The sequence below is a fragment of the Meles meles genome, chromosome 16 (genome assembly GCF_922984935.1).
Source record: "Meles meles chromosome 16, mMelMel3.1 paternal haplotype, whole genome shotgun sequence".
NCBI classification, from domain to species: domain Eukaryota; kingdom Metazoa; phylum Chordata; class Mammalia; order Carnivora; family Mustelidae; genus Meles; species Meles meles.
Window position 1 is genome coordinate 40,427,188 of NC_060081.1, and position 19,907 is coordinate 40,447,094.

The 19,907-nt window shown below is 58.2% G+C and overlaps 1 protein-coding gene across 6 annotated transcripts in view; it reads left to right on the forward strand.

Moving 5' to 3' along the window:
* Positions 1–14,868, forward strand: part of RRBP1 (ribosome binding protein 1) — a 63,783-nt gene extending 48,915 nt beyond the window's left edge. For 5 of the 6 annotated variants that reach the window (XM_045980719.1, XM_045980720.1, XM_045980722.1 and 2 more), the window contains 16 exons: positions 1,541–1,719; positions 1,864–1,889; positions 4,544–4,634; positions 5,395–5,487; positions 7,498–7,590; positions 7,668–7,751; positions 7,899–7,988; positions 8,629–8,721; positions 9,146–9,217; positions 9,758–9,853; positions 10,379–10,462; positions 12,079–12,174; positions 12,909–12,992; positions 13,179–13,277; positions 13,677–13,820; positions 14,294–14,868. In XM_045980719.1, coding sequence (XP_045836675.1) covers positions 1,541–1,719; positions 1,864–1,889; positions 4,544–4,634; positions 5,395–5,487; positions 7,498–7,590; positions 7,668–7,751; positions 7,899–7,988; positions 8,629–8,721; positions 9,146–9,217; positions 9,758–9,853; positions 10,379–10,462; positions 12,079–12,174; positions 12,909–12,992; positions 13,179–13,277; positions 13,677–13,820; positions 14,294–14,332 — 1,463 coding nt within the window. In that variant the 3' untranslated portion in view covers positions 14,333–14,868. The remainder of the gene's footprint in view (positions 1–1,540; positions 1,720–1,863; positions 1,890–4,543; positions 4,635–5,394; positions 5,488–7,497; positions 7,591–7,667; positions 7,752–7,898; positions 7,989–8,628; positions 8,722–9,145; positions 9,218–9,757; positions 9,854–10,378; positions 10,463–12,078; positions 12,175–12,908; positions 12,993–13,178; positions 13,278–13,676; positions 13,821–14,293) is intronic. The other variant, XM_045980725.1, reaches the window with a different exon arrangement.
* The last annotated feature ends 5,039 nt before the right edge of the window (positions 14,869–19,907 follow it).

Below are 19,907 nucleotides of genomic sequence, written 5' to 3' on the forward strand. Positions count from 1 at the left end.
TGCACGGGGCCCCACCCTGGAGCCGTGGTTCTGGGTGAGCTACAGCAGCACCCCAGAGGCCTTTGCTGACCTTCTCAGCTGCCTCCTTTTGGACCTTTCTGGCTTTCCTGGCTCACTCAGCCCAAGAGGCCGGGTTTGGAAGGTGGACCTGTGGTCTCCCTAGGCCTAGAAGTCACCTTTGCCATCCAAAGAATGTGGCATAGTGCAGGGGGAGAGGACTGCTGGAGAAATAGAGTGGGACAGGGCCAGGGATGGCTCCATAGTCACCGGCTTGGTGTCCATGAGCACCCAGTGCTTGGCCAGGAGAGGAGCCGTGGCAGCAGGGTCCTGTTCCAGCAGGAGAGACAGATGACATGGCAGAGAGACACAGGCAGATGGCCGTGCGTTGACCAGTCACGTAGCCCTGTGCTCCGCAGGCTTTGGATATCCAGCGTGGCCTACAGCAGGGTGCTGTGTCTTTGAAGAGCCAGACTGGGGTCTGTCACAGTTGCTCAGCTCGGCTGCCCTAATGCCAAAGCAGCCCTAGGCAAGGTATAGACAGACAGAGCTGGCTGCCTTCCAATAAAGATTTATTTACAAAAACAGAGAGGGGTGCCAGGGGTGGCCTGTGGGCCTCGTTTGCTGACCTCTGCTCTAATGGGTGTGGCTTTAGATTAGATGGTGGGGGAATCCTTTCCAAGGCGGAGGGAATATTCAGGCCAAGTCTTGGTGATGGGAAGGGAGGGGCTGGTCTCATCGAGACCAGGAAGCGGTGGAAATGGCCAGCCTAGGACCCCTGAGAATGGGAATGAACTTGGCCTTTACAAGAAACAGGTGCATAAAGTCAACAAGTGTGACTTGAACAGTGTAGGGCCAGAGGGCAGGGCCCAGGTCACCCCCCACTGTGAGGTTTGGGTGCTTATGTAGTGTGGTGGGTGCACTCAGGGCATCCGGGACGGGGATGGCAGGAACCTGTTGAACTTGTGGATGATTTGGTGCTGGGTGGAGAATGGACCAGAGCAGGAATGGCCCAGGGGACCAGGGCTGGAGCTTTTGTAGCCGTTCTGTTCAAAGGCACCAGGGTGGGCTCAGGTGGACCCAGGGGTACTGGTGAGCCAGGGAGGGATTTGGGAGGTGGTGGATATGGAACCCACATGCCTTGCTGGCCTGTGAGAAGTAGAGGCACGGGAAACAGAGTGGCCAGACTAGCAGGAAACGGGTGGTTGGTGGGAGTGCTGGGTTCCAGCTGCCTAAGCAGAAGTCACTGGTACAAGCCCGTCTCCCAGAGAAAAGACGTTTAGCAGCTGCAGCTGGAATCCATTTTAGATTTCGAGCATTTTCCCAGGAGTGATCCCAGGGCATAATGTGTCCTGGAGAGCAAAGCCAGAGTGACTTTGTCCCTCAGCTAGTAAGATGCCTCAGTGGTCACAGCTCTATCTTAGCAGCGTAGGCACACGGAGGAGGCAGGGGAGGGAGCCCTGGGTGCTGTGTGCAGAGGAGGGGGGGAGGTGTTCCTCCCTGCGCTTCATATCCCTACCCACCCCACTCTCCTGTCCCTCAGAGCTGCACAGCAAACTGCAGTCCTCCGAGGCGGAGGTGAAGAGCAAGTGCGAGGAGCTGAGCGGGCTCCATGGGCAGCTCAAAGAGGCCAGGGCCGAGAACTCACAGCTCACGGAGAGAATCCAGTCCATCGAGGCCCTGCTGGAGGCAGGCCAGGCCCGGGACACACAGGATGCCCAGGTCAGCCTGCAGCAGGGGAGGGAGAAGGCCACAGTCCATCCTGCCGAGTAGAGAGGGCTGAGAATGGTCGGGGTCCTGTCCTGACGGGTTGCCACATGGGGCCGGTCTCATGGTGACCATGGCGCTTTCTGTCTCTCATTCCAGGCCAGCCAGGTGGAGCAGCAGGCCCGGTAAGTGGAAACAGGGGGGCCACAGCCTCAGCATGGTGCAGCCAGGGCATTCGGGGCACAGCCCCCTGGGGAAGAGCCACTGCAGAGGCCCTGGCCTTTCCCTGCTCCCTCCAGTGGCTCTGAGGACGGGACAGACCTGGGCAGGACAGAAAGTCATCCTTGCAAAGAGCTCCTTGCCCCCTCTTAAGGAGTGAGACTCCTCCGTGTGGAGAGCAGCAGGTGCCTCAGACAGGGGTGGGTGGGGAAGTGTTTCCTAGGCCTTCTGTCTCCTCTTGTCTGTCCATCCATCCATGTCTCAGACGAAGAACTGGCTGGTTGGGGGGTTTCCAAGGCAAGGGTTGCACACCCAGATGGAGAAGCTGTAGGCGGGGACGTCTCTCCGCTTTCTGCCCAGATTTGCAATGGCAGTGCAGTTAGGAGCGAAGTCATGGGATTGGCCACGAGGTAACTTCACTGCTGGCAGACTTGTTTTCTCTTCGGTGGGTGGCCCAGCACCAGGCTGTGCTCAGTGGATGGTTTGTTTGCTGTTGCTAAGCCTGGAGCTGACACCTGGGGGGAATGGCTTGACTTAGGGGGTTTGGAGTCCCGGGGCTGTGATCTCTGGGACACGTGTCCCTGAGCAGAGGGCCACAGGCTTGGAAGCCAGGTCTGTGGCCAAGCCTCCACAGGGGAGCCACATGGCAGTGAGGCATGAAGGGTGGCCTTCGTCCCCATACAGATGGCCAGATGTGTCCCAGATCATCAGCTGACAAAGTTCCCTTGTTCTGGCCAGTTCCCTGGGCGGCAGCCAGTGAGTCACCTTGCCTGTGCCTCCTCAGGCCATGGCCCATTGTTGGTTCTTAGCCTCAGGCTCCATGTTCGGGAGCTGGGGAAGGAAGCCGGAGAGCCCACAGTACCTTGTGGAAGACCCGGAACCAAGCTGTCCGTGTCCCTTTCCCAGTGTGCTGCTTGGCAGAAAGCTCTGGTGGACTTCGTTTCTCATGGTGTTTGTTGAAGTAGAGAGGTTGTGTTTGCTTAGGGTGTTTTTGTATTTTAAGATCAAATCCTTGGGCCACACAGGGAGTGTATAGCAAATGTGTAGGACGCTTAAGTCACGTTGTAAATATGGTTAATCCTAATTTTTGCACCAGGCAGATGTGTTTGGCAGAAACTGGTTTTTAAAATATTCTTCTGAATTCGTCAGAAAATTGCGTCTAGGTCAGGCCATCCTGTTCTTGGTGGAGATGAGCGATCCCAACCAGATGTTCTGGAACTCGGGCTGTGACCACTGTTGGCATGTCCTTGCCACCTGCCTGCTGCCTCTTCCTCCTCAGGGACCTGGTTTGCTACAGGCTTTTACATGATGCAGGGGACTTGAGGGAAAAGCTGTGAGGGGTCCCAGCATTGTTTTCAGGGTGGGGTCAAGGTTCTTTGGGAGTAAAAGCAAGACCCAAGGAGTCAACTGACTTGAAGGCCTTTCTGGAGGCTGGATTTAAAATAACGAGGTGAGGTGGTGTGGGGGTGGGAGGCCATTCCCAGGTAGGCTGCTTGGGCCAACCAGCAGACTCAGCCCTTAGCCACTTAGATTGTTTGGTTTGGCTCTGAGATGTGTTAGAATGGTGGTTTTTGAAGTGTTTTAGACCATGGCCCATGAGCAGATACAGATCAGTATGTCCTCATCTGGCTGGCAGTGGCTCCCTGAGGCTGGTGGTAGCCCCCTCTGGTGGGCACGTCCTCAGGGTGTGGGTGGACAGTGTGGGGGTGGGGGGCGGTGGTTAGTCACTTCTAGACCTCACATTTCCTGTGTTCCTGGGACCTTCCCTATCCTAAAGCTTAATGCCGAAGCTGACACGGTAAAGTGTCAGCCTTGGAAGCCTGTTCCTCGGAATGGCTAGTCCCGCTCTAACAGCGTCCACCTCTCGCTCCCTGGATGGTGAGGGCGGTCCTAGCCCACCAGGCCCCTGAGTGTGAAGAGAAGCGTGAGAAGATGGGACTGACATCTCACCGATGCCATGGCGTCTGGGGCTCATCTGGGGCTGATTCCCCAGAGCTTGGGCAGGGACCTGAGGGAGGAGCCTTTGGGGCTCAGCAGAGTTAGGTTTTGGATGAAGGGGATTCTGCTGGCCCCAGTGGAGAGCAGTGGCATCTGGAGTCTTGCTGGGGGTGCAGGCTCAGTTGTCCTGTGAGAGGGCCTAGCTTGTGTCTCTGGAGGGCCTGGTGTGGCTGTAGGGAAGGGCCAGCTGACGTGTTCTGTGGGGACAGAGCAGGACCAGATCGAACAGGTCCACATACCTGGTGTCAGGGCGCAGTTCACTAGAAGAGAAAGCGTCCCTGAAATCCAACTGTCTGGGTACACCCTTGCCCTAGCTACTGTGGCTGCTCTGACCTCCGCTGTCCCAGTGGCCAGTGTCACCAGGTAGAAGTCTGGTGGCCTCGTGAGTCTGTGCCCAGGCTCCTGGGTTGTTGGGATGAGTGAGGAGGATGGGGCAGGGATGGTTCCTTGGGCCCCCCCTAAAAGCTTGTGCCCTGTGAGGTGGTTAGGGGCAGTCGGAGGGGACTGACCCCAGCTGAGGGGCTCTGTGTGGGTGTCCGAGCAGCAGAAGCGGCACCCGGAGATAGAGCCTGGACACTGTGGGCACTCGGAGCCCAGTGGTGACATCCCTCTCTCCTTTCAGCCTCAAGGAGCTGGAGTCCCAGGTGTGGTGCCTGGAGAAGGAGGCCACCGAGCTCAAGGAGGCAGTTGAACAACAGAAAGTGAAGAACAACGTGAGTGCTGAGGGGCGTGTTTATGAGGCTTGGGTTTGTGGGAAACCAACCCCCAGCCCCTTGGAAAGGGACCCAGCTGCCTCTTCATGTCCCATCATGATGCTCCTGGCTGGAAGCCCACTGATTTCTGGGGTCTTGGGCGAGGCCTCCTGTCCCCTTGGGTCCCTCACATTCCCAGGGCTGACACCCATTGAGTAGGCTTGGGCCCTGTACCCAAGCGTGGAGCTCCCTCCCCCACTTCCAGCCCTTGATGGGATTGCAATGTCCCTCTTGGTCTGGTGTGGGTCTCATGGTCACCTTGGAGTGGGGAGGCTGGCATCAGGAAGGGGGTGTGGGGGACCTTAGCTGCAACCTCCCTGCCGGGCTGTCCCACCTGCTCTTCCCGGGGGAGCCCCCGCACGGACCTCCCTGGGGCTGGCATGGGCAGAGCCAGCTGCGGGGTCAGTGGTGGCAGGAGCCTCTTCTCTGAGGAGCCAGGCTGACCCTCTCTCCTCTTTCTTCCACAGTAGAGCTTCCCTAAAAAGACGCCCACCTCCTCACACCCTTGTACCACAGCCACTCCATAGCAGGCTATCCCAGAGAGGCCAACAGACATAGGCCAAAAGGAGGGGCATTTTGTCCCTTCGCAGTCTCCCTGTGGGGTCCCAAGTAGGGTCTGGGACGGTTCTCCTGCCCTGCTGAGCCTGGCTGAGGCAGCTTGTGGGGGATGTGTGGTGGCTGCCCCTACCTGGCCACTGACCTTTCCCACATCTCCCCCCAGGACCTCCGAGAGAAGAACTGGAAGGCCATGGAAGCTCTGGCCTCAGCCGAGAGAGCCTGCGAGGAGAAGCTACGCTCTTTGATCCAGGCCAAGGTCAGAGTCCCACGTGCTTGGCCTGACCTGCTGGTTTGGCAAACCACACTAAACAGGCAAACTGTGCGCAGAGCAGCCTTGGCCTTGGAGCCTCTGAAATCCATGCCCAGGGCCCCAAGGGCAGCAGACGGTGTGCCCCAGGGCCCCTGCGCCTTCCTTCTTGCCCTCCTTCTCTCCCCTTCCTTTGCTTCTTCCTTTCTCCTCAAGATGAAGGGGGAAATGTAGCCTTGCTCTTTTTCTTAACTGGGCCCTTTGCCAGCAGGGCACAGAGACAGGCTGTGGGGGCTATGAGCCCACCTGGCTGGACTGCCTTTGAGGGAGGCCAAGGTTAGGCCGTCCTTGTGGACTTTCTTCATTTTGTTCCCATCCACCTCTCCCTGCCCCCTCCACACACACACACACACACACCCTACTTTCTCAGGGCCTCTGAAATCCTGGCCCGGTTGGTTCTGTGATTGACCTTTACATGGAGGGAAGGCATCTTTAGCAGCAAGCACTTGTCCCTGGAGCCCGATGGGTCCTGAGTTCTGCGCCAGCCAGGTGGAGGGAGGGTGGGTATCTCTGTATGCAGGGCCCCCACGTTGCCTCTGGAGGGGGAATGTGGCCTACAGCCGCCGTGGCCAATGAGGGCCTCACCCACCCCCTCTCTGTCCTTGAAGAGAAGCCCCAGGCAGCCAGCCCTCCCCTCCCAGCCTCACTCATGCAGAAGGAATGTCTGTCCTGTTATCATGGGCTTTACAGGGACTTTCGTGAGCTTCCCAGGAAGCCTGAGGGCTGTATCAGATGAGGCCCTAAGTCAAGCAGGGAGATGGAGGAATGGCCTCAGGTCCCACTGTGGCAGCTGCATGGAGACTCCCCAGAGGTGACCTGGCAGCCTGTTGGCCTTTCTGTGACAAAGGCAGAAGCTGTGACAGGAGACGTCGCCTGACTCACTCCCAGCCACACAGCCCGATAGATAAGAGCTGGCCTCCAGGTCCTCTGGCCTTTGCCTTGGACTCATGTGACCCTGAGGGGCCTGGTAGGGGTCGCGAGGTCAGGGATCCACAGCAGGCAGCCAGCATTGTCTGCATCATTGCCGGGTGACCCAAGACAGGTCCGGTCTTGAGATGCGTGTCTGGATCACATGGGCACCGCGGTCCGGCCTGGCGTCTTGTCATGCACATTCCAGAACATCACTGGAAGGCCCTAACCCAGCGGCAGTTCTGGTGCCCTGTCAGGTCTCCGGCCATACCACGATCATGGCAGGCTGGCCCCAGGCTCAAGCTGCCAGAGACGGGTTGTTAGATAAGGCTTTGTTTTAGCCAGAAACCTCCCTGGGGTCTGAGGAAGGGGGTGTTCCGTGTCCCCAGGGACGCATGTCTGCTGGGCTTCCTTTATAGCTCTTCCCATCCTCCTTCCATCCCTAGCTTGCATGTTGTGCAGGAGCCTTAAGAAGGACAGGTGGGGTCTGGCCTGGCACAGCCCAGACGGGGTGAGTCAGACCTCAGAGGAGACATGACCCCCACTGAGTGCTTGTCCCTTCTGGGTGGGTTCCTCCCTTCACAGAGCGGGGCTGCTGATCCTTGGCCCTCCGTGGCTGCTGGGTGGGGTCCCCCCGGATGGCAGTCGCCCCTAAGTGGTAGCTCTCAGGGGATGCCCCTCTCTTCTGCCTGCTCCCCAGCCCCCACAGCAGCTTGGTCATCCACATGAGTGTGTGCACACTCACACACACACGCACATGCAAACGCTCGTGTGGTGACTTCTGTGATTGAGAGCCAATTGTGGGTGGGCTCCTGCTGGGAGGTGTCCCAGGAGCCTGCGCCTGAATAGAGATGGCTTAAAAGTGACCATCACAGGCCGTAGCGGCCAGAACCTGGCGCCAAGGTTGAACCCCCACCCACCATCCCCTTGGGCCCAGTGGAGCCTCTCGCCTTCTCTGAGATGCTGAGGCAGGACTCCCGTGTTGCCACAGACACTCCCCAGGGTTGCCCCAGAGCGCATGGCTGAATGCTGCCCCCCCCTCTCCTCCAGGAGGAATCAGAGAAGCGGCTTGGCCTGACTGAGGCACAGACCAAGGAGGCCATCTCGGCGCTGCTGCCCGCACTCTCCAGTTCCGCGCCCCAGGTAGGAGGCGGGTGGCTCCCAGGGGACCCCGCGCCCAGAGGGAATGTCTGGGCCCCACCTCGCTCGTGTTGTTGCAGAGTTACACTGAGTGGCTGCAAGAACTCCGAGAGAAGGGCCCTGAGCTGCTGAAGCAGCCGCCGGCGAGCACAGAGCCCTCGTCGGTAAGCTCAGCTGCTGACGTGCCCTTGCCGGGGCCAGCGTTGTCCCTTTGGCTGCCCCCCGGGAGGGGAGGGTGCGCGGAGTTGCCTCCTTGGGCAGCGGGGCAAAACCTTTGTGTTTGGCTGAGCAGAGCCCTGTTCTGCCCCCAGGAGCTGGCCTCCAAGCTGAGGGAGGCTGAGGAGGCCCAGAGCAACCTGCAGGCCGAGTGTGACCAGTACCGCACCATCCTGGCAGAGACGGTAGGACTTGCAGCTGGCTGGCCCTCTGGGCACTGCCAGGAAGGAGCTTCCAGAGCCTATAGGCGGGAGGCGGGCCAGTGGCCTTGGGTTCAATGGCAGCTATGCATGACCTCGGCCATCATGTCCCCTCCCTGGGCTCCATTTCTCTCGCTTAGTGGTAAAGGCGATGAGTGAGGTGCTCAGGCCTTCACTGCTTCTGAGCTGAGGGGGCTGGGTGGTGGCTTTGGGGCTGGCTCTTTAGGGGTTGGGGGGTTGGAGACAGACGTGACAGGGAGCGGACTGGGAAAGGAAAAGGTGAGCATTTGGCTGGTGGCCGGCTTGAAGTCACTGTGTCTGTGACTTCAGGACCCATGCTAGATCCAGCCCTCCGGCCCAACCCCATGCCGTGCTCCTTGCCCTGGGCCACCGAGGTCAGCACCGGTGGCAAACCCAACAGAGAGGAGAGTCCTAACGGCTTCCCTTGTGGGCCCACAGTCTTCATTCACACACTGGCCAGAGACCCCACTGCACTGACCCACTTTCCTTCCCGCGGGATACCATGACAGAATCAGAGCAGCCAGGGGACAGGAGGCTGCAGCTGTGTTCCTGGGGGGCAGGGTCTCCGGGGAGGGGGCCCTGCCTCAGTGTCCCGTCCCCACAGGAGGGCATGCTCAAAGACCTGCAGAAGAGTGTGGAGGAGGAGGAGCAGGTGTGGAAGGCCAAAGTGAGCGCCACGGAGGAGGAACTCCAGAAGGTATAGGGAGGGCCCTGAGTCCCTCTCCTGGGGTCAGTGACACAGGTGTCACTCGGGGTGGGGGGGAGGCTGTCCCCCTCCCTAGGAATACAAACATAGCTTACCAGAGACTGACAGCTAGCTAGGTCAGAATTTATCAAAACCAGGGGGACAACTGATAGGGTGGAGGGGTGGTCCCATGGGTCTCTTGGGAGACAGGAGGCGGGTTCGCTGGGTTTTGGTGATGCCACATCAAGTGCGACTATGGAGTAATAGCTGCCTTCTCAGTCTCAAGAGTCCCCTCCCCCAAAGAAGAGGCCGCTGGTCACACTTAAGGAGGGTGGGCACCACTGGGCTTCCTGGGAGAGGGCCCATCCTGCTTGGGTCCTGGGACCGTCCCCTTCCAGGGGCTTGTGTTTGACGGGCCCTTCTCCCTGCTTGGCAGTCACGGGTCACAGTGAAACATCTCGAAGACATTGTAGAGAAGCTAAGAGGAGAACTCGAAAGTTCAGAGCAGGTGGGTGCGGGGTTCTGCCCAGTGGGCTGCTGTATTACAGAGGCCCCTGTAATGGTTTTTGCTTCATGTCTTGAGAGAGGCGAGAGGGTCTCATCAGTCCTGCTTTTCCTTCCTGAGAGCCGCTCACAGGCTCAGCGGTCCTGGGCCTCGGCGTGCGGCAGCTGCTGCACTGACTGCATTGCGGGAGGGGTGTGAGGTGGCCCCGGTGCCCTCTGTGGACACCCCATCAGCCTTAGCAGCCTGCATTGTGCCCCTGGCATCCACTCGGCAAGCAAATCTGGAAGCTCTCCTCTCCTGCCCTGCTGGGGCCAAGAGCACTCCGGGCCTGGGAGAGCTGGACCTGGGGAAGGTGTTCTGTGGCCAGGGACTTGTCTCTGCCTGTCCTTGGTTGGCCCGCTGCCCACAGGCCATGGACAGCCTCCCAGCCCTCACCCAAGGCAGCCAGACTCGTTGCCCTGGCACCCTGTTCCCTGCAGGCCCACTTGAGGTGTCTGACATGCGTGTGTGTGTGTGTGTGTGTGTGTGCGCGCGCGCGCCCAGGTGAGGGAGCACACGTCCCATCTGGAGGCAGAGCTGGAGAAGCACATGGTGGCCGCCAGCGCCGAGTGCCAGAGCTACGCCAAGGAGGTGGCGGGGGTGAGTCTGGGGCCGAGCCGCGGTTCTCCTCCTCCCTTGACTCTCACCCCAGCATGGAGTCTGGGTTCTCCAGCTTCAGGCCTGGCCTCGGGCCCACAGAGCCAAGGAGGCTTGGTGGGCAGGGGACAGACCTTAGCAAGTCCAGTGGACAGGGTGGCCTTCTGAGAGTTCCGTCTCTGGCATAGAGACACCGTTGCCGGGGAGGACGGGCTCACTACTGATACAATGGTTTTTGGCTGCTCTGAAGCAGAAACACACAAGCCTGCCCCCTTCCCCCGATGCTGGTTTGATCTCGGACTTCGGGCCTGTTTTACAAGCCAGGCTCACTCACAGTGGATTATGTCTTCCCAGAGTCTTCAAGGATAGTAGTTCTGGGAGGCCTTGGAGCCCCCGCCAGGCCTGCCGTGCCCTGTGATGTTCTCGGGGTTACTGGGAAGGGTCATGTTTGCTTGTCTGTCTCGTGCTAACGCACAGGAACTGGTGTTCTCTTTTTCTTTGTCGCCTGGGTCCGTTTCGTCTCCCAAGTTGAGGCAACTTTTATTAGAATCTCAATCTCAGCTGGACACAGCCAAGAGTGAAGCCCAGAAACAGAGCGATGAGCTCGCGCTGGTGAGTGAGTGTGGGGAGGAGTGGGTGTGTGCCAGGGGTGTGTGTGTGTGTGTGTGTGTGGTGAAACCAAACATGCTTCACCCCATCAAAGGTAACGCAGCGTGATGGGGGGCGGTGTGCGTGGACCTGGCATTAGAGGCAGGCTTTCATGGGCCCTGCCGGAGGGGCTTCAAGCTGGGGGGCAGCTGCTGGGACCAGTGCTCTCTCTCCACTTCCTGTTGCTCCAGGGAAAGGCACTGGGAGTTCAGGGCTGGGGCTCAGGGCAGTCCAGCTCCCTCTGAGTCCTGTGGCTCAGACCAGCTCTGTCAAGCCTGTGGGTATGCACGGAGGCCTGCTGTACCCCAGGGCAGGGGCTAGATGGGGGTGCCACGTTGGCAGAGGTGTAGGGCTCCCTGCCATGCAGGTGCCTCAGGTTCTCCTAATTGTCCGCTTTGGTGGCTGACCTGCTCCCTGCCCCCTGGCAAGGTCAGCCAGGCCTCCTGTGTGCCAGCTCCGGCGCTGCAGTCACAGCCCAGGCTACTGGATCTGCAGCGTTTCTTAAAATCTTGCATTAGTCATTATCACTTAGGAATTGGCAGATTTTGAAGACAAATACGCATCTGGGTTTTGGAGAGGAGCCGGCAGATCTGGCCCAGGGTGTGGGTGCTCCCCCGGCAGCCGCCACCAAGCCACAAGCAGCCCCTGCACTGGGGCACATGCTCCGCGCCCCCCACACCCCCAGTGCACCCCTGCTTATTCAGGCCTTGCCCGGGGACTGGCACACTGGAGAGCGAGTGCCATCCGGGCCAAGTCACTTGAGCCCAAGGACCACTCACCAAAGACATGCCTCTTCTGGGTCTGGGTGACAGGGCCTGGGGATGCTGCCCAGGTGGAGGTCACATGCAGAGAAATCCCCAGAATTTCTTACCATCACAGGCCTGTGCGTTTTGGTGTCACCTTTGGTGAGCTGCTGTCCGGGGGGAAGCCGAAGGGCAGGCCTTAGGGATGCCCTTTGGCGCACTGCCTTTTGGAGGGAGCTGGAGACCATCCAGGCCCCCCGGAGAGCTCGTACCGGGGCCCGCCCGATTCCCTGACTAGAACATTTACCAGAGCTTCGTGGGTGATGCTGCTACTGCTTCAGGTCTGAGGCCCCAGGGCATGGGGACCCCCAGATGTGTCCCCTGCCCCCAGCAGTGGAGCTGCTAATAAGGAGCTAATAAGGGAACCTTATTAGGCAGGTGTCCATTCCTAATCTTGTCCAGACCCTAAAGGGGGTTCTGAACAGTAGACTGCATTGGGAAGGGATCCGGGACGTAGGCAGTGCTGTTTGTGTCCAGCCCGTCCGCCACCTCTCACTTCCTTTTCGGTTTCTTAGCTCTGTGTGCCCCCTCTCCGTCAGTGGTTCCCTCGCACCCGGCAAGAGCTCCATGGCTAGCCTTGGAGCAGAGCACAGGAATGGCTCCTGGGTCTCAGTTTGGCTCCCATCAGGGGTCACGGTTGCCAGACCAGGTCCCCCACGGGGCTTTGGCCGTTGGGAGCATCTGCTGTCCTCCTGAGGGGGTCTGTGTGCCTACGTGTGCACAGTGGCCATGTGTCTGGCTGCGACTGGCACAAACCCCCACTCTTCCCTGTTTCAGGTCAGGCAGCAGTTGAGTGAGATGAAGAGCCACGTAGAGGATGGTGACGTAGCTGGGTCCCCAGCTGCGCCCCCCGCAGAGCAGGACCCCATCGAGGTTAGGGCGGTGAGCCAGTCCCCAGATGTCTGTCACTAACAGCCTGCCTGGGCCCCCTCCCGCCCACTGGGAGAGCAAGGACCGCAGGCCTCTGTTCCGGCTGAACACTGGCCACTGGCAGCCTCTGCTACCAGCTCTGCCCAGCCAGGGGCCAGCCAGGTGCTGAGGTAGCCCCAAAGCGGAGGGAAGGGCAGGGAGGCAGCTAAGTAGAGAGGGATCAGGTGTGGGATCCTAACCATGTGTGCGGGAGGGCTGGAAGGGGGAGCCAGGACGGCTGTGCCTGCAGATAGGGAGTTTGGTCTCCCTGTTGCCCTCGCTGGGACGTCCCCAGCAGGGCACTTACTCTCCAGACTTCTGACCCAAGTAACTGTGGTTGAGAGCCCTCGCCAGGGGCCTGTGCCCAGAGGAGCAGGGTGGGGATGGAGTCGTGGGGCTGGGACCACTCTAGCGCATCCCTGTCCTGAGGTCAGCAGAGGTCCTAGTAGCATCTCTTCAGTACCCCAGCGCTGTCCCTGGGGCTGAGGCACCATCTCCCCAAAGGGGGAGCTTTGGGAACAGCTGTCAGCTGGCCGGTGGGCGGCTAGAGCCCTCCCTCCCCCAACCAGACAGCCAGAGGCAGGGAGAGGCTAAGGTAGCACTCGTTGGCACTAGAAGGTGGAACCTGGTCAGGAGCCATGGTCCCTGAGGGGGTCTTTCCCGGCTTCCCACACTCCATATGTACTGTTTCCATGCAGCTCAAGACACAGCTGGAGCAGACAGAAGCCACCCTGGAGGGCGAGCAGGCACTGCGGCAGCAGCTCTCAGCTGAGCTTGAGGAGGTCAGGCCCTGCCCCTGCAGCTCCCTAGTGTGCCAGGGCCTGTGGGGATATGGGGCAGGGGTCTGCGGGGTAGGGTCCAGCCTCGGCCCTGCCCCGCACCCTTGTCCCTCCCTGCTGGGCATCTGGTGGCAGCCCTGTGCACTGTCGGGCCTCCTGCCCATGCCGTGCTGCCCTCTCCCCACCCAGGCTCAGAGCTCAGCGTGTCGGCTACAGGCAGAGCTGGACAAGCTCCGCAGCACAGGGTTCCTCGAGTCTTCAGAAGCAGAGGAGGTCACGCAGCTGAAGGTAGAAGTTGCGGGGAGCAGCAGGTCGGGAAAGGAGGGTGGCCGTCTGGGGTGGGAGGGGGAGAGGAGCCCTCTTGAGGCCCCTTGAGCAGGGTCCAGCCTTATTTGGTGGTGATGGAGGGTGGCAGGATCCCTAAGCCCCCAAGGTCACACTGGGCAGCCACTCATCAGTGTGGCTGTGTACATGAAGTAAAACCGGAAGTTTGCTTCCTGTAGCTCTAGCCTCAGTGCACCTCAGGACCTCCTCAGTGTCACAGGAAGCTCGTGGCGACGCTGGTAGCAAGGCAGTGACCGCAGCCTTCACAGGCAGTTCACAGGCAGCAGGGCCTCACAGGCAGAGCCGGGGTCCTTCTGCTGTGCCATGGGATGGCTCATCCCCTTGCACCCTCTGACCCCCCAGGAGAGACTAGAAAAAGAGAAGAAATTAACCAGTGACTTGGGATGCGCTGCCACCAAATTACAGGAGCTTTTGAAGACAACCCAGGAGCAGCTGACGAAGGAGAGAGAGACGGTACAGAAGTTGCAGGAGCAGCTGGACAAAACAGTGAGTGTCATGGCCATGGCCCCTGCATCCCCTGGCAGTGTGGGAGGCCCCAGCACTCTTGGGGTGCAGGGCAGATAGGAGAACCAGGCCTGGGGGCAGGACGTAGTGGGGATAGACTCCTGGAAACGGGCTGTGGGACCTGCAGCCACCCTTCCGCAGCTTCCCTTGGGGCCGGGGGAGTGGGGGGAGTGCTTCTCTGACCCCTACTGCCAGCTGGGTCCTCCCTTGGCCCAGCCTGGGTACCAGGGTCCTCACCCAAACTCAGGGACCTCCCTCTCCTCCTATCGGCTCCCACCAGCTTCTGGAGTCCACGCTGGCTCTCCAGACTTGCTGGGCTGGGTGTTCTTGGAAGGGGCGGGAGTGGTGTGGGGGGTGTTAATCCTGGGGGCACTGGAGGTCTCTAGGAGTGAGGGGGGAGCAGTTGCCTCGGCTCCTTGGCCCCATCCTCTCCCTCTGCCCACCTTTGTTCACAGGAGGACGGTAGCAGCTCAAAGGAGGGCACATCTGTCTGAGTCTCTTGAGGAAAAGAAGTTACTGTTCAACTTACCAAAATGCCTTACACATTCCTTACGAATAAATAAACCACCCAACACAGCGTTATCCAGGCCCAACCTCCAGTAGCTCTGAGAGAAGCCATTAGAGACGAGAGTCTCTTAGAATCACAGAACTAGATCTGCCAGACCCCCCGTTTGTCAAAGAACCTTTGTCACATTTGATAAACACTATTCCCCAGGACCAGCCCTGGACCACCACTGAGCAGACGCCAAAGCCCTTCTCAGCTCCGTGATAGTCCCCAGGGTGTGTGCTGGGGAGGCCGGGACTTCTGGGTATCTGTATGTCAATCAGTGCAATTGTTTTCTTTCCCTGGGTTGGGGGGTCAGGAGGCGGGCGGCCCCAGGGGAGTCTCAAAGGCTGTAGAGCAGACTGGAGGGTCACAGCCCAGCCCAGTGAGACAGCAGCCCCTCACCCCCAGGAGAAGCTGCCAGCAAGAAGGGATGTGTGACCTTCTGGATGTTAATGCCATTAAAACCAACATCGTCGCCTGGCACTTTTGGTCTCGTCTGGTTTACTGGGGCTCCCTGACCTTGCCACTGGGCCCAGGACGAGGAACAAGGAGGGGATGGCTCCCTCAGGGACAGAAAAAGGGTGCTGCTTGGTTTCCCAAAGGCAGGAGATTAGCAGTGGTCTTGGGGCTCGCTGTCTCCTGGTCAGGCCACCCAGGCCCCAGTGCCCACCCGGCACACGGAGGGAGCAGGCCCGTGACACCTGGGGGCCAGATGTGTTGACCACTGCCTCTACCCATGAGGATCTGAGGTTACCTGAGCAGGCTGTGGGTGACCTGGGCGGTTGTGTGAGGTGAGCTCTGTCCTTCTGGCCAGAGCTTGGACACTCATCCAAGCCTCAGGAGGGTGGCCCAGAGCTGGAGTGGCCAGCTCAAACCTGTCTTGGTCCTCAGATACCCTGCACCTGTGGGGGCCCATGAGAGTGTGGTCCTTGGGCCACGAGGAGTATGGGGGCCTGTAACCTAAGCAACACCTGGTTTGAGGAGTCAGATTCACAGGATGGGTGGGACCAAGCCAGGAGCCAGGGGGTGAATGTGAGCAGCCCTAGGGCTTGGTGGCAGCCATCAACCAGTCCTCCCATCAAGGGGCTGCCTCAAGCAAGCGCTGGCCAGGCTCCTCGCCCTCCTGAGCCTCGGTCCTTGGAGCGGGGTCAGACTGGCTGGAGCGGGTGGGCACTCACAATAGGGTGGGCCCCGTGGGGAGGGTGCGGAGCCCAGAGAAAAGGCAAGCCAAAAACTCGTCTGCTGCCTCCTTTGGGACCTCTGCATGCATGTCATAGGTGTCTGGCTGGTGGGTTTACCCCTTGTGGTGGCTGACAGGGGAATCTTGAGACCCAGGCAGCATATTCTAGAGCCTCCAGCCCCCATACACCACGCACCACCCCCAAGAGGCCCAACAGTGCTGACCTGAATCTGCGTGACCAAGACCCAGTCTCAGCTTCTTGGGGGGGGGGGGGGGCAGGGGATGCCTCACATGTGACCTGTGGTCCACCTAACCATGCCGTCTCTGCACCTGTGTTGCAACGGTACTGGGATCGGGGTGCTGGGACTTTGGGGAAAGCTACCCAGGGAAGTGAGCTTAAGCTGGAGTTCACCAGAGCAGGTGCTGTCAGGAGAGGTGAGGAGGGCTCAAGGCTGAGGGGACAGCAGGTACAGGGATCGGTGGTGGCCAAGGCATCAGGACAGGTAAGACAGTATGAGCCATGAGATTTTTAGGTAAGAGAAGACCATCATACCTGTTCTAGAACTATGGAGGGGGCTGAAGTGGAAAGGGGAATCCCACAGGACTCGGGGAGCAGATGCCATGTTTTCTGGCAGCAGACTGAACAGGAGAAAGTGGTCAACGATACCTGATGCCAACCACATGCCCAGCCTTGGCCTTGGTTCTCACGTGAAACCTTCCAGTCCCCACAGGAGGTACAGAAGTGAGCAGCTCATCTAGTAAAAGACAAGGCAGGTTTCAAACCTGCCTGCCTCTAACATTTGTCAGTGCATCACTCAGCTGGGGTGGGGGTGTCAGCTGGGGGGAGGAGTCAAGTTTCGGAATTCATGGGCCCCATGAATAGTGGCTGAGTGCCCCCGCCAAACTGGTGGCCCCTCACTGCACCTTCCATGTGCCTTTTGCATTAGGAGCAGGGGACTCTATGCCAAAGGACCTACAGGGCAGGGGTGGGGTGGGTGGGGGAGGGTGGTCACAACTCCTCCCACCAACAGTGAGTGGCCTTAACCAAAGCCAGTGGTTTCGGGCCCTCGTCAATCTCCTGGTGGGAAACCGAGGCCAGACCTGGCCCTACACCAGACACATCACCATGGCCCTGTGAGCAGACGCTTCTAGTACGCTCCCCTCCCCCTGCCACACTGACTGCAGAATTGAGAACCCTTATGCTGGGCACATGCCCACTGAAACCCCAGGAAAGGCAGACCTTGAAGCACGGAAGGCATGGGAGAGACTGGGCAGTACTGAGCGGCTGCCTCTGGATACTGCTTGGTGACCACTGCTCCCTGGGTTCCCTGCTCCCTCAGACCACCCGACAGAGACCCTCCAGTGTCTACATGACTTGAGGAGGTAAAACAAAGGCCGCCATGATACAGGGTGGTGGCCCCAGGAGGCTGACCTGGGGACTCTCAAAAAACCACTGTGGAGACCTCCTGCAGTTCAAGCTCTCAGGGCCCATCCTCCATCCTCTGTCCCACCCACCCCAGCAGGTGCCATGTAGCCACAAGGCCCAGCAGAGGGGACCCAAGTTCGATAAGCAGCCTGCCAGAGCTTGCGTCGGCCTGGCCTTGTTGCCAGGGCTGTCTTGGGTAAGGTTCCAGCATCACGCTGGGGAAGGAAAAGAGCCATTCAGGAAGATACTGTAGACAGCTGCCCTCAGTAGATGCTAGAACGGGGTCAACAGGCGCCCCCCCGGTCTTCCTCTACAGGACACAGAGGCCTAGGGAGCGTGGCTTATTGGCCTCGCCATTCCTAGCTCCCTGTCCTGCAGATGCAGGGCCCCTGCAGCACTGGATAACTGGCTTCTGTAGCCCCGAGCTCTGAAGACCAGTGTGGAAGCGGGGATTGCCCAGGCTAGGCAAGAGCACTTGTCAAAGAACAGATGCTGGCTGACCAGCTAGGCTGCTGACAGGAAGCACTGCTCTCTAGGCCTGGCTTCCTGGAGGAAGTGGCCTGGGAGACCCTGGTTCAGTGCTACTGCTGCATCTGAGACACTCCGCCCCCACCCCCACCCCCCAACAGTGCAGCTGGGAGAATTCTGAGAACATCTAGTCTCTATCCTGCCCTTCAGAGGCTCCCAGACTTGACCTGAATTCAGCTCCAGGGTCACGCAGCCCATGAACAGCATCTCAGCCCTTGTAGTCCCATCGTGTCAGCAGCAGCTCTTGACTTCCTCTGGCCATCTCTGCATAACGTTCAATAAAATGTACAAACACCAGGCTTCCTGGCCTATAGGCAGCCAAAACACAAGATTTTAGAAACCACTGGACACCCTCCACAAATGCCTTCTCTCTGAACTTCCTTCAGATTTGCGTCTAACAGAATTCAAAGCCTGAAAGAACTGTTACCTTTCCTGCCCCAGTGCCAGCCTCATCCCTGGCCCCGAACAAGACAGAACCTTAGAATTCCAGATGTCAGAAATTAAGAACTCTCCTGGGGTACAGTGGGAATAGTTTAGGGCCAGAACGAAAGAGATCCAAGTTTTTGTAGTCCAGTTCTGCCACTTAGGAGTTGTGGGACTTTAGGCCAGTGACTGGACTTCTCTGGGTGGCTCACTGGGGACACTGGCTACAGGTTGGTAGGTCTCCCCAGTAGAGCCCAAGGACAGACCTGGCTGGTGAAACAGTTCAGGTTATACAAACTTTGCTTCCACCAAATCCCTGGCTCCTGGAACCTCACCCTCTCACAGCCACAATGCAATTATGGGTGATCCTCAAACACCACAGAGGTTAGGGTCATGGGTGCCCATCCCCCATCCCCGGCACAGTGAAAAGTCTGTATTACTTTTTTTTTTTTAATCTGTGTTACTTTTGACTCTCCCATAAACTACAAATAGCCTACTCGTGACCTGAAGCCTTCCCAATAACAGTAGATTAATGCATTTTGTATGCTATGTGTACCTAACACTATTCTTGAAGAAAATGTTAAGAAAATCATGAGGACCATACATTTATAGTCCTGCCTATAAAAAATCCACATATAAATGGACCCCCACAGTCCAAACCTGTGCTGTTCCAGGGGTCAACTAGAATGACCCTTCTTACAGCTGTAGCCCAGTTCAAACTGTCTGTATTTCAGAAATGCCCAAATCATGGCAAAGTGATGTGTCCCTGGGCATACCCAGTGTGAGAGCCCGAAGAGCAACCAACCAGCCAAGAAAGAGAAGCTGTACTTCCTATGTGTGATCAGCCAGCCCTCTGGACTGTTCTGCAAAAACGGAAACCACTCGACTGAGCCTAATTCTATTATCTGAGTCACTGTGCTCACTGTTTTCTCAGGGATTAATTTTCCCTGAAATAACGAACTTCACAGTCAAGTTCTGAATTTCTATTCGCAGTGGCTTTGTCTGCTTCTTTCCCAGGGCAAAAGAGTATGAGCAGATGACCCTCCAGTTAGTCTTCCGCACACACTCCCGGGCCGCATCTGCACTTGCAGGAATGCAAACGTGCTTGCCAAAAGCAGGTGTACCTGCAGTTTGATCCCTCACCAGAGCCCGCTAACCTCTCAGACTCACATCTGGCATCAGAATGACCTGGAGTCCTTGTTAGCCGGATTCTTGGGCCCCCACCTCAGGAATGCAATAAGACTCTCAAAAGCTCCCCTAGGTGGAGATACAAGTTAACTGTTAGCAACTTCCCAATTTCTGGCCTGTGGGAGAGGCTTAAATTCTCTCCAGTCCTTGTACCCTGTGTGAAGCCCTCCCCATAGCATGCATCCCTCTTGCACTGCCCACCCCTATCTCCCCAGCACGGCCACCCCCCACCCCCAAGCAAATGCACACACACCAGCAGACAGCGCTGCTTCTCCAAGAAGTGCCATATGCCACGACTTCCTCAACTCCCTCATCAGACACCCAGCTCTACATACAAGGCCATTGTGGAGTCAAACAGCCGAGGACTGCTACACTTCTCGGGAGGCCCGTTCAGAGACTGTCGCTGACAGCACTGCTTTGCAGTACAGGGAATCAGAAACTCAGGATGAAAGAATGACATGCAGCTCACCAGTAAGCCAGGAGCCAGCGCAGTCTTCTAGACAATTTTGAAAGAAGGATTTTGATTAAAGCCTAACTTTCTTGCCTCCCAAATAAAGCAGAAAGGAGATAAAAGCCTGGTATTTGGATACACATTTGGAGTAAGAAAAAGATACCCAGCTTTTTTATACCAACTTCCTCATTCAATAAGAGGGGGAAGAACTGTGGTCTTAGCTCTAATTGTCTGAAATATCCAAACCTCCACATGCCTCATCCCATTTATAGAAAACGAAATCCTTCATCCCCAATTCCCACATGAATAATTAATTACACAAGAGG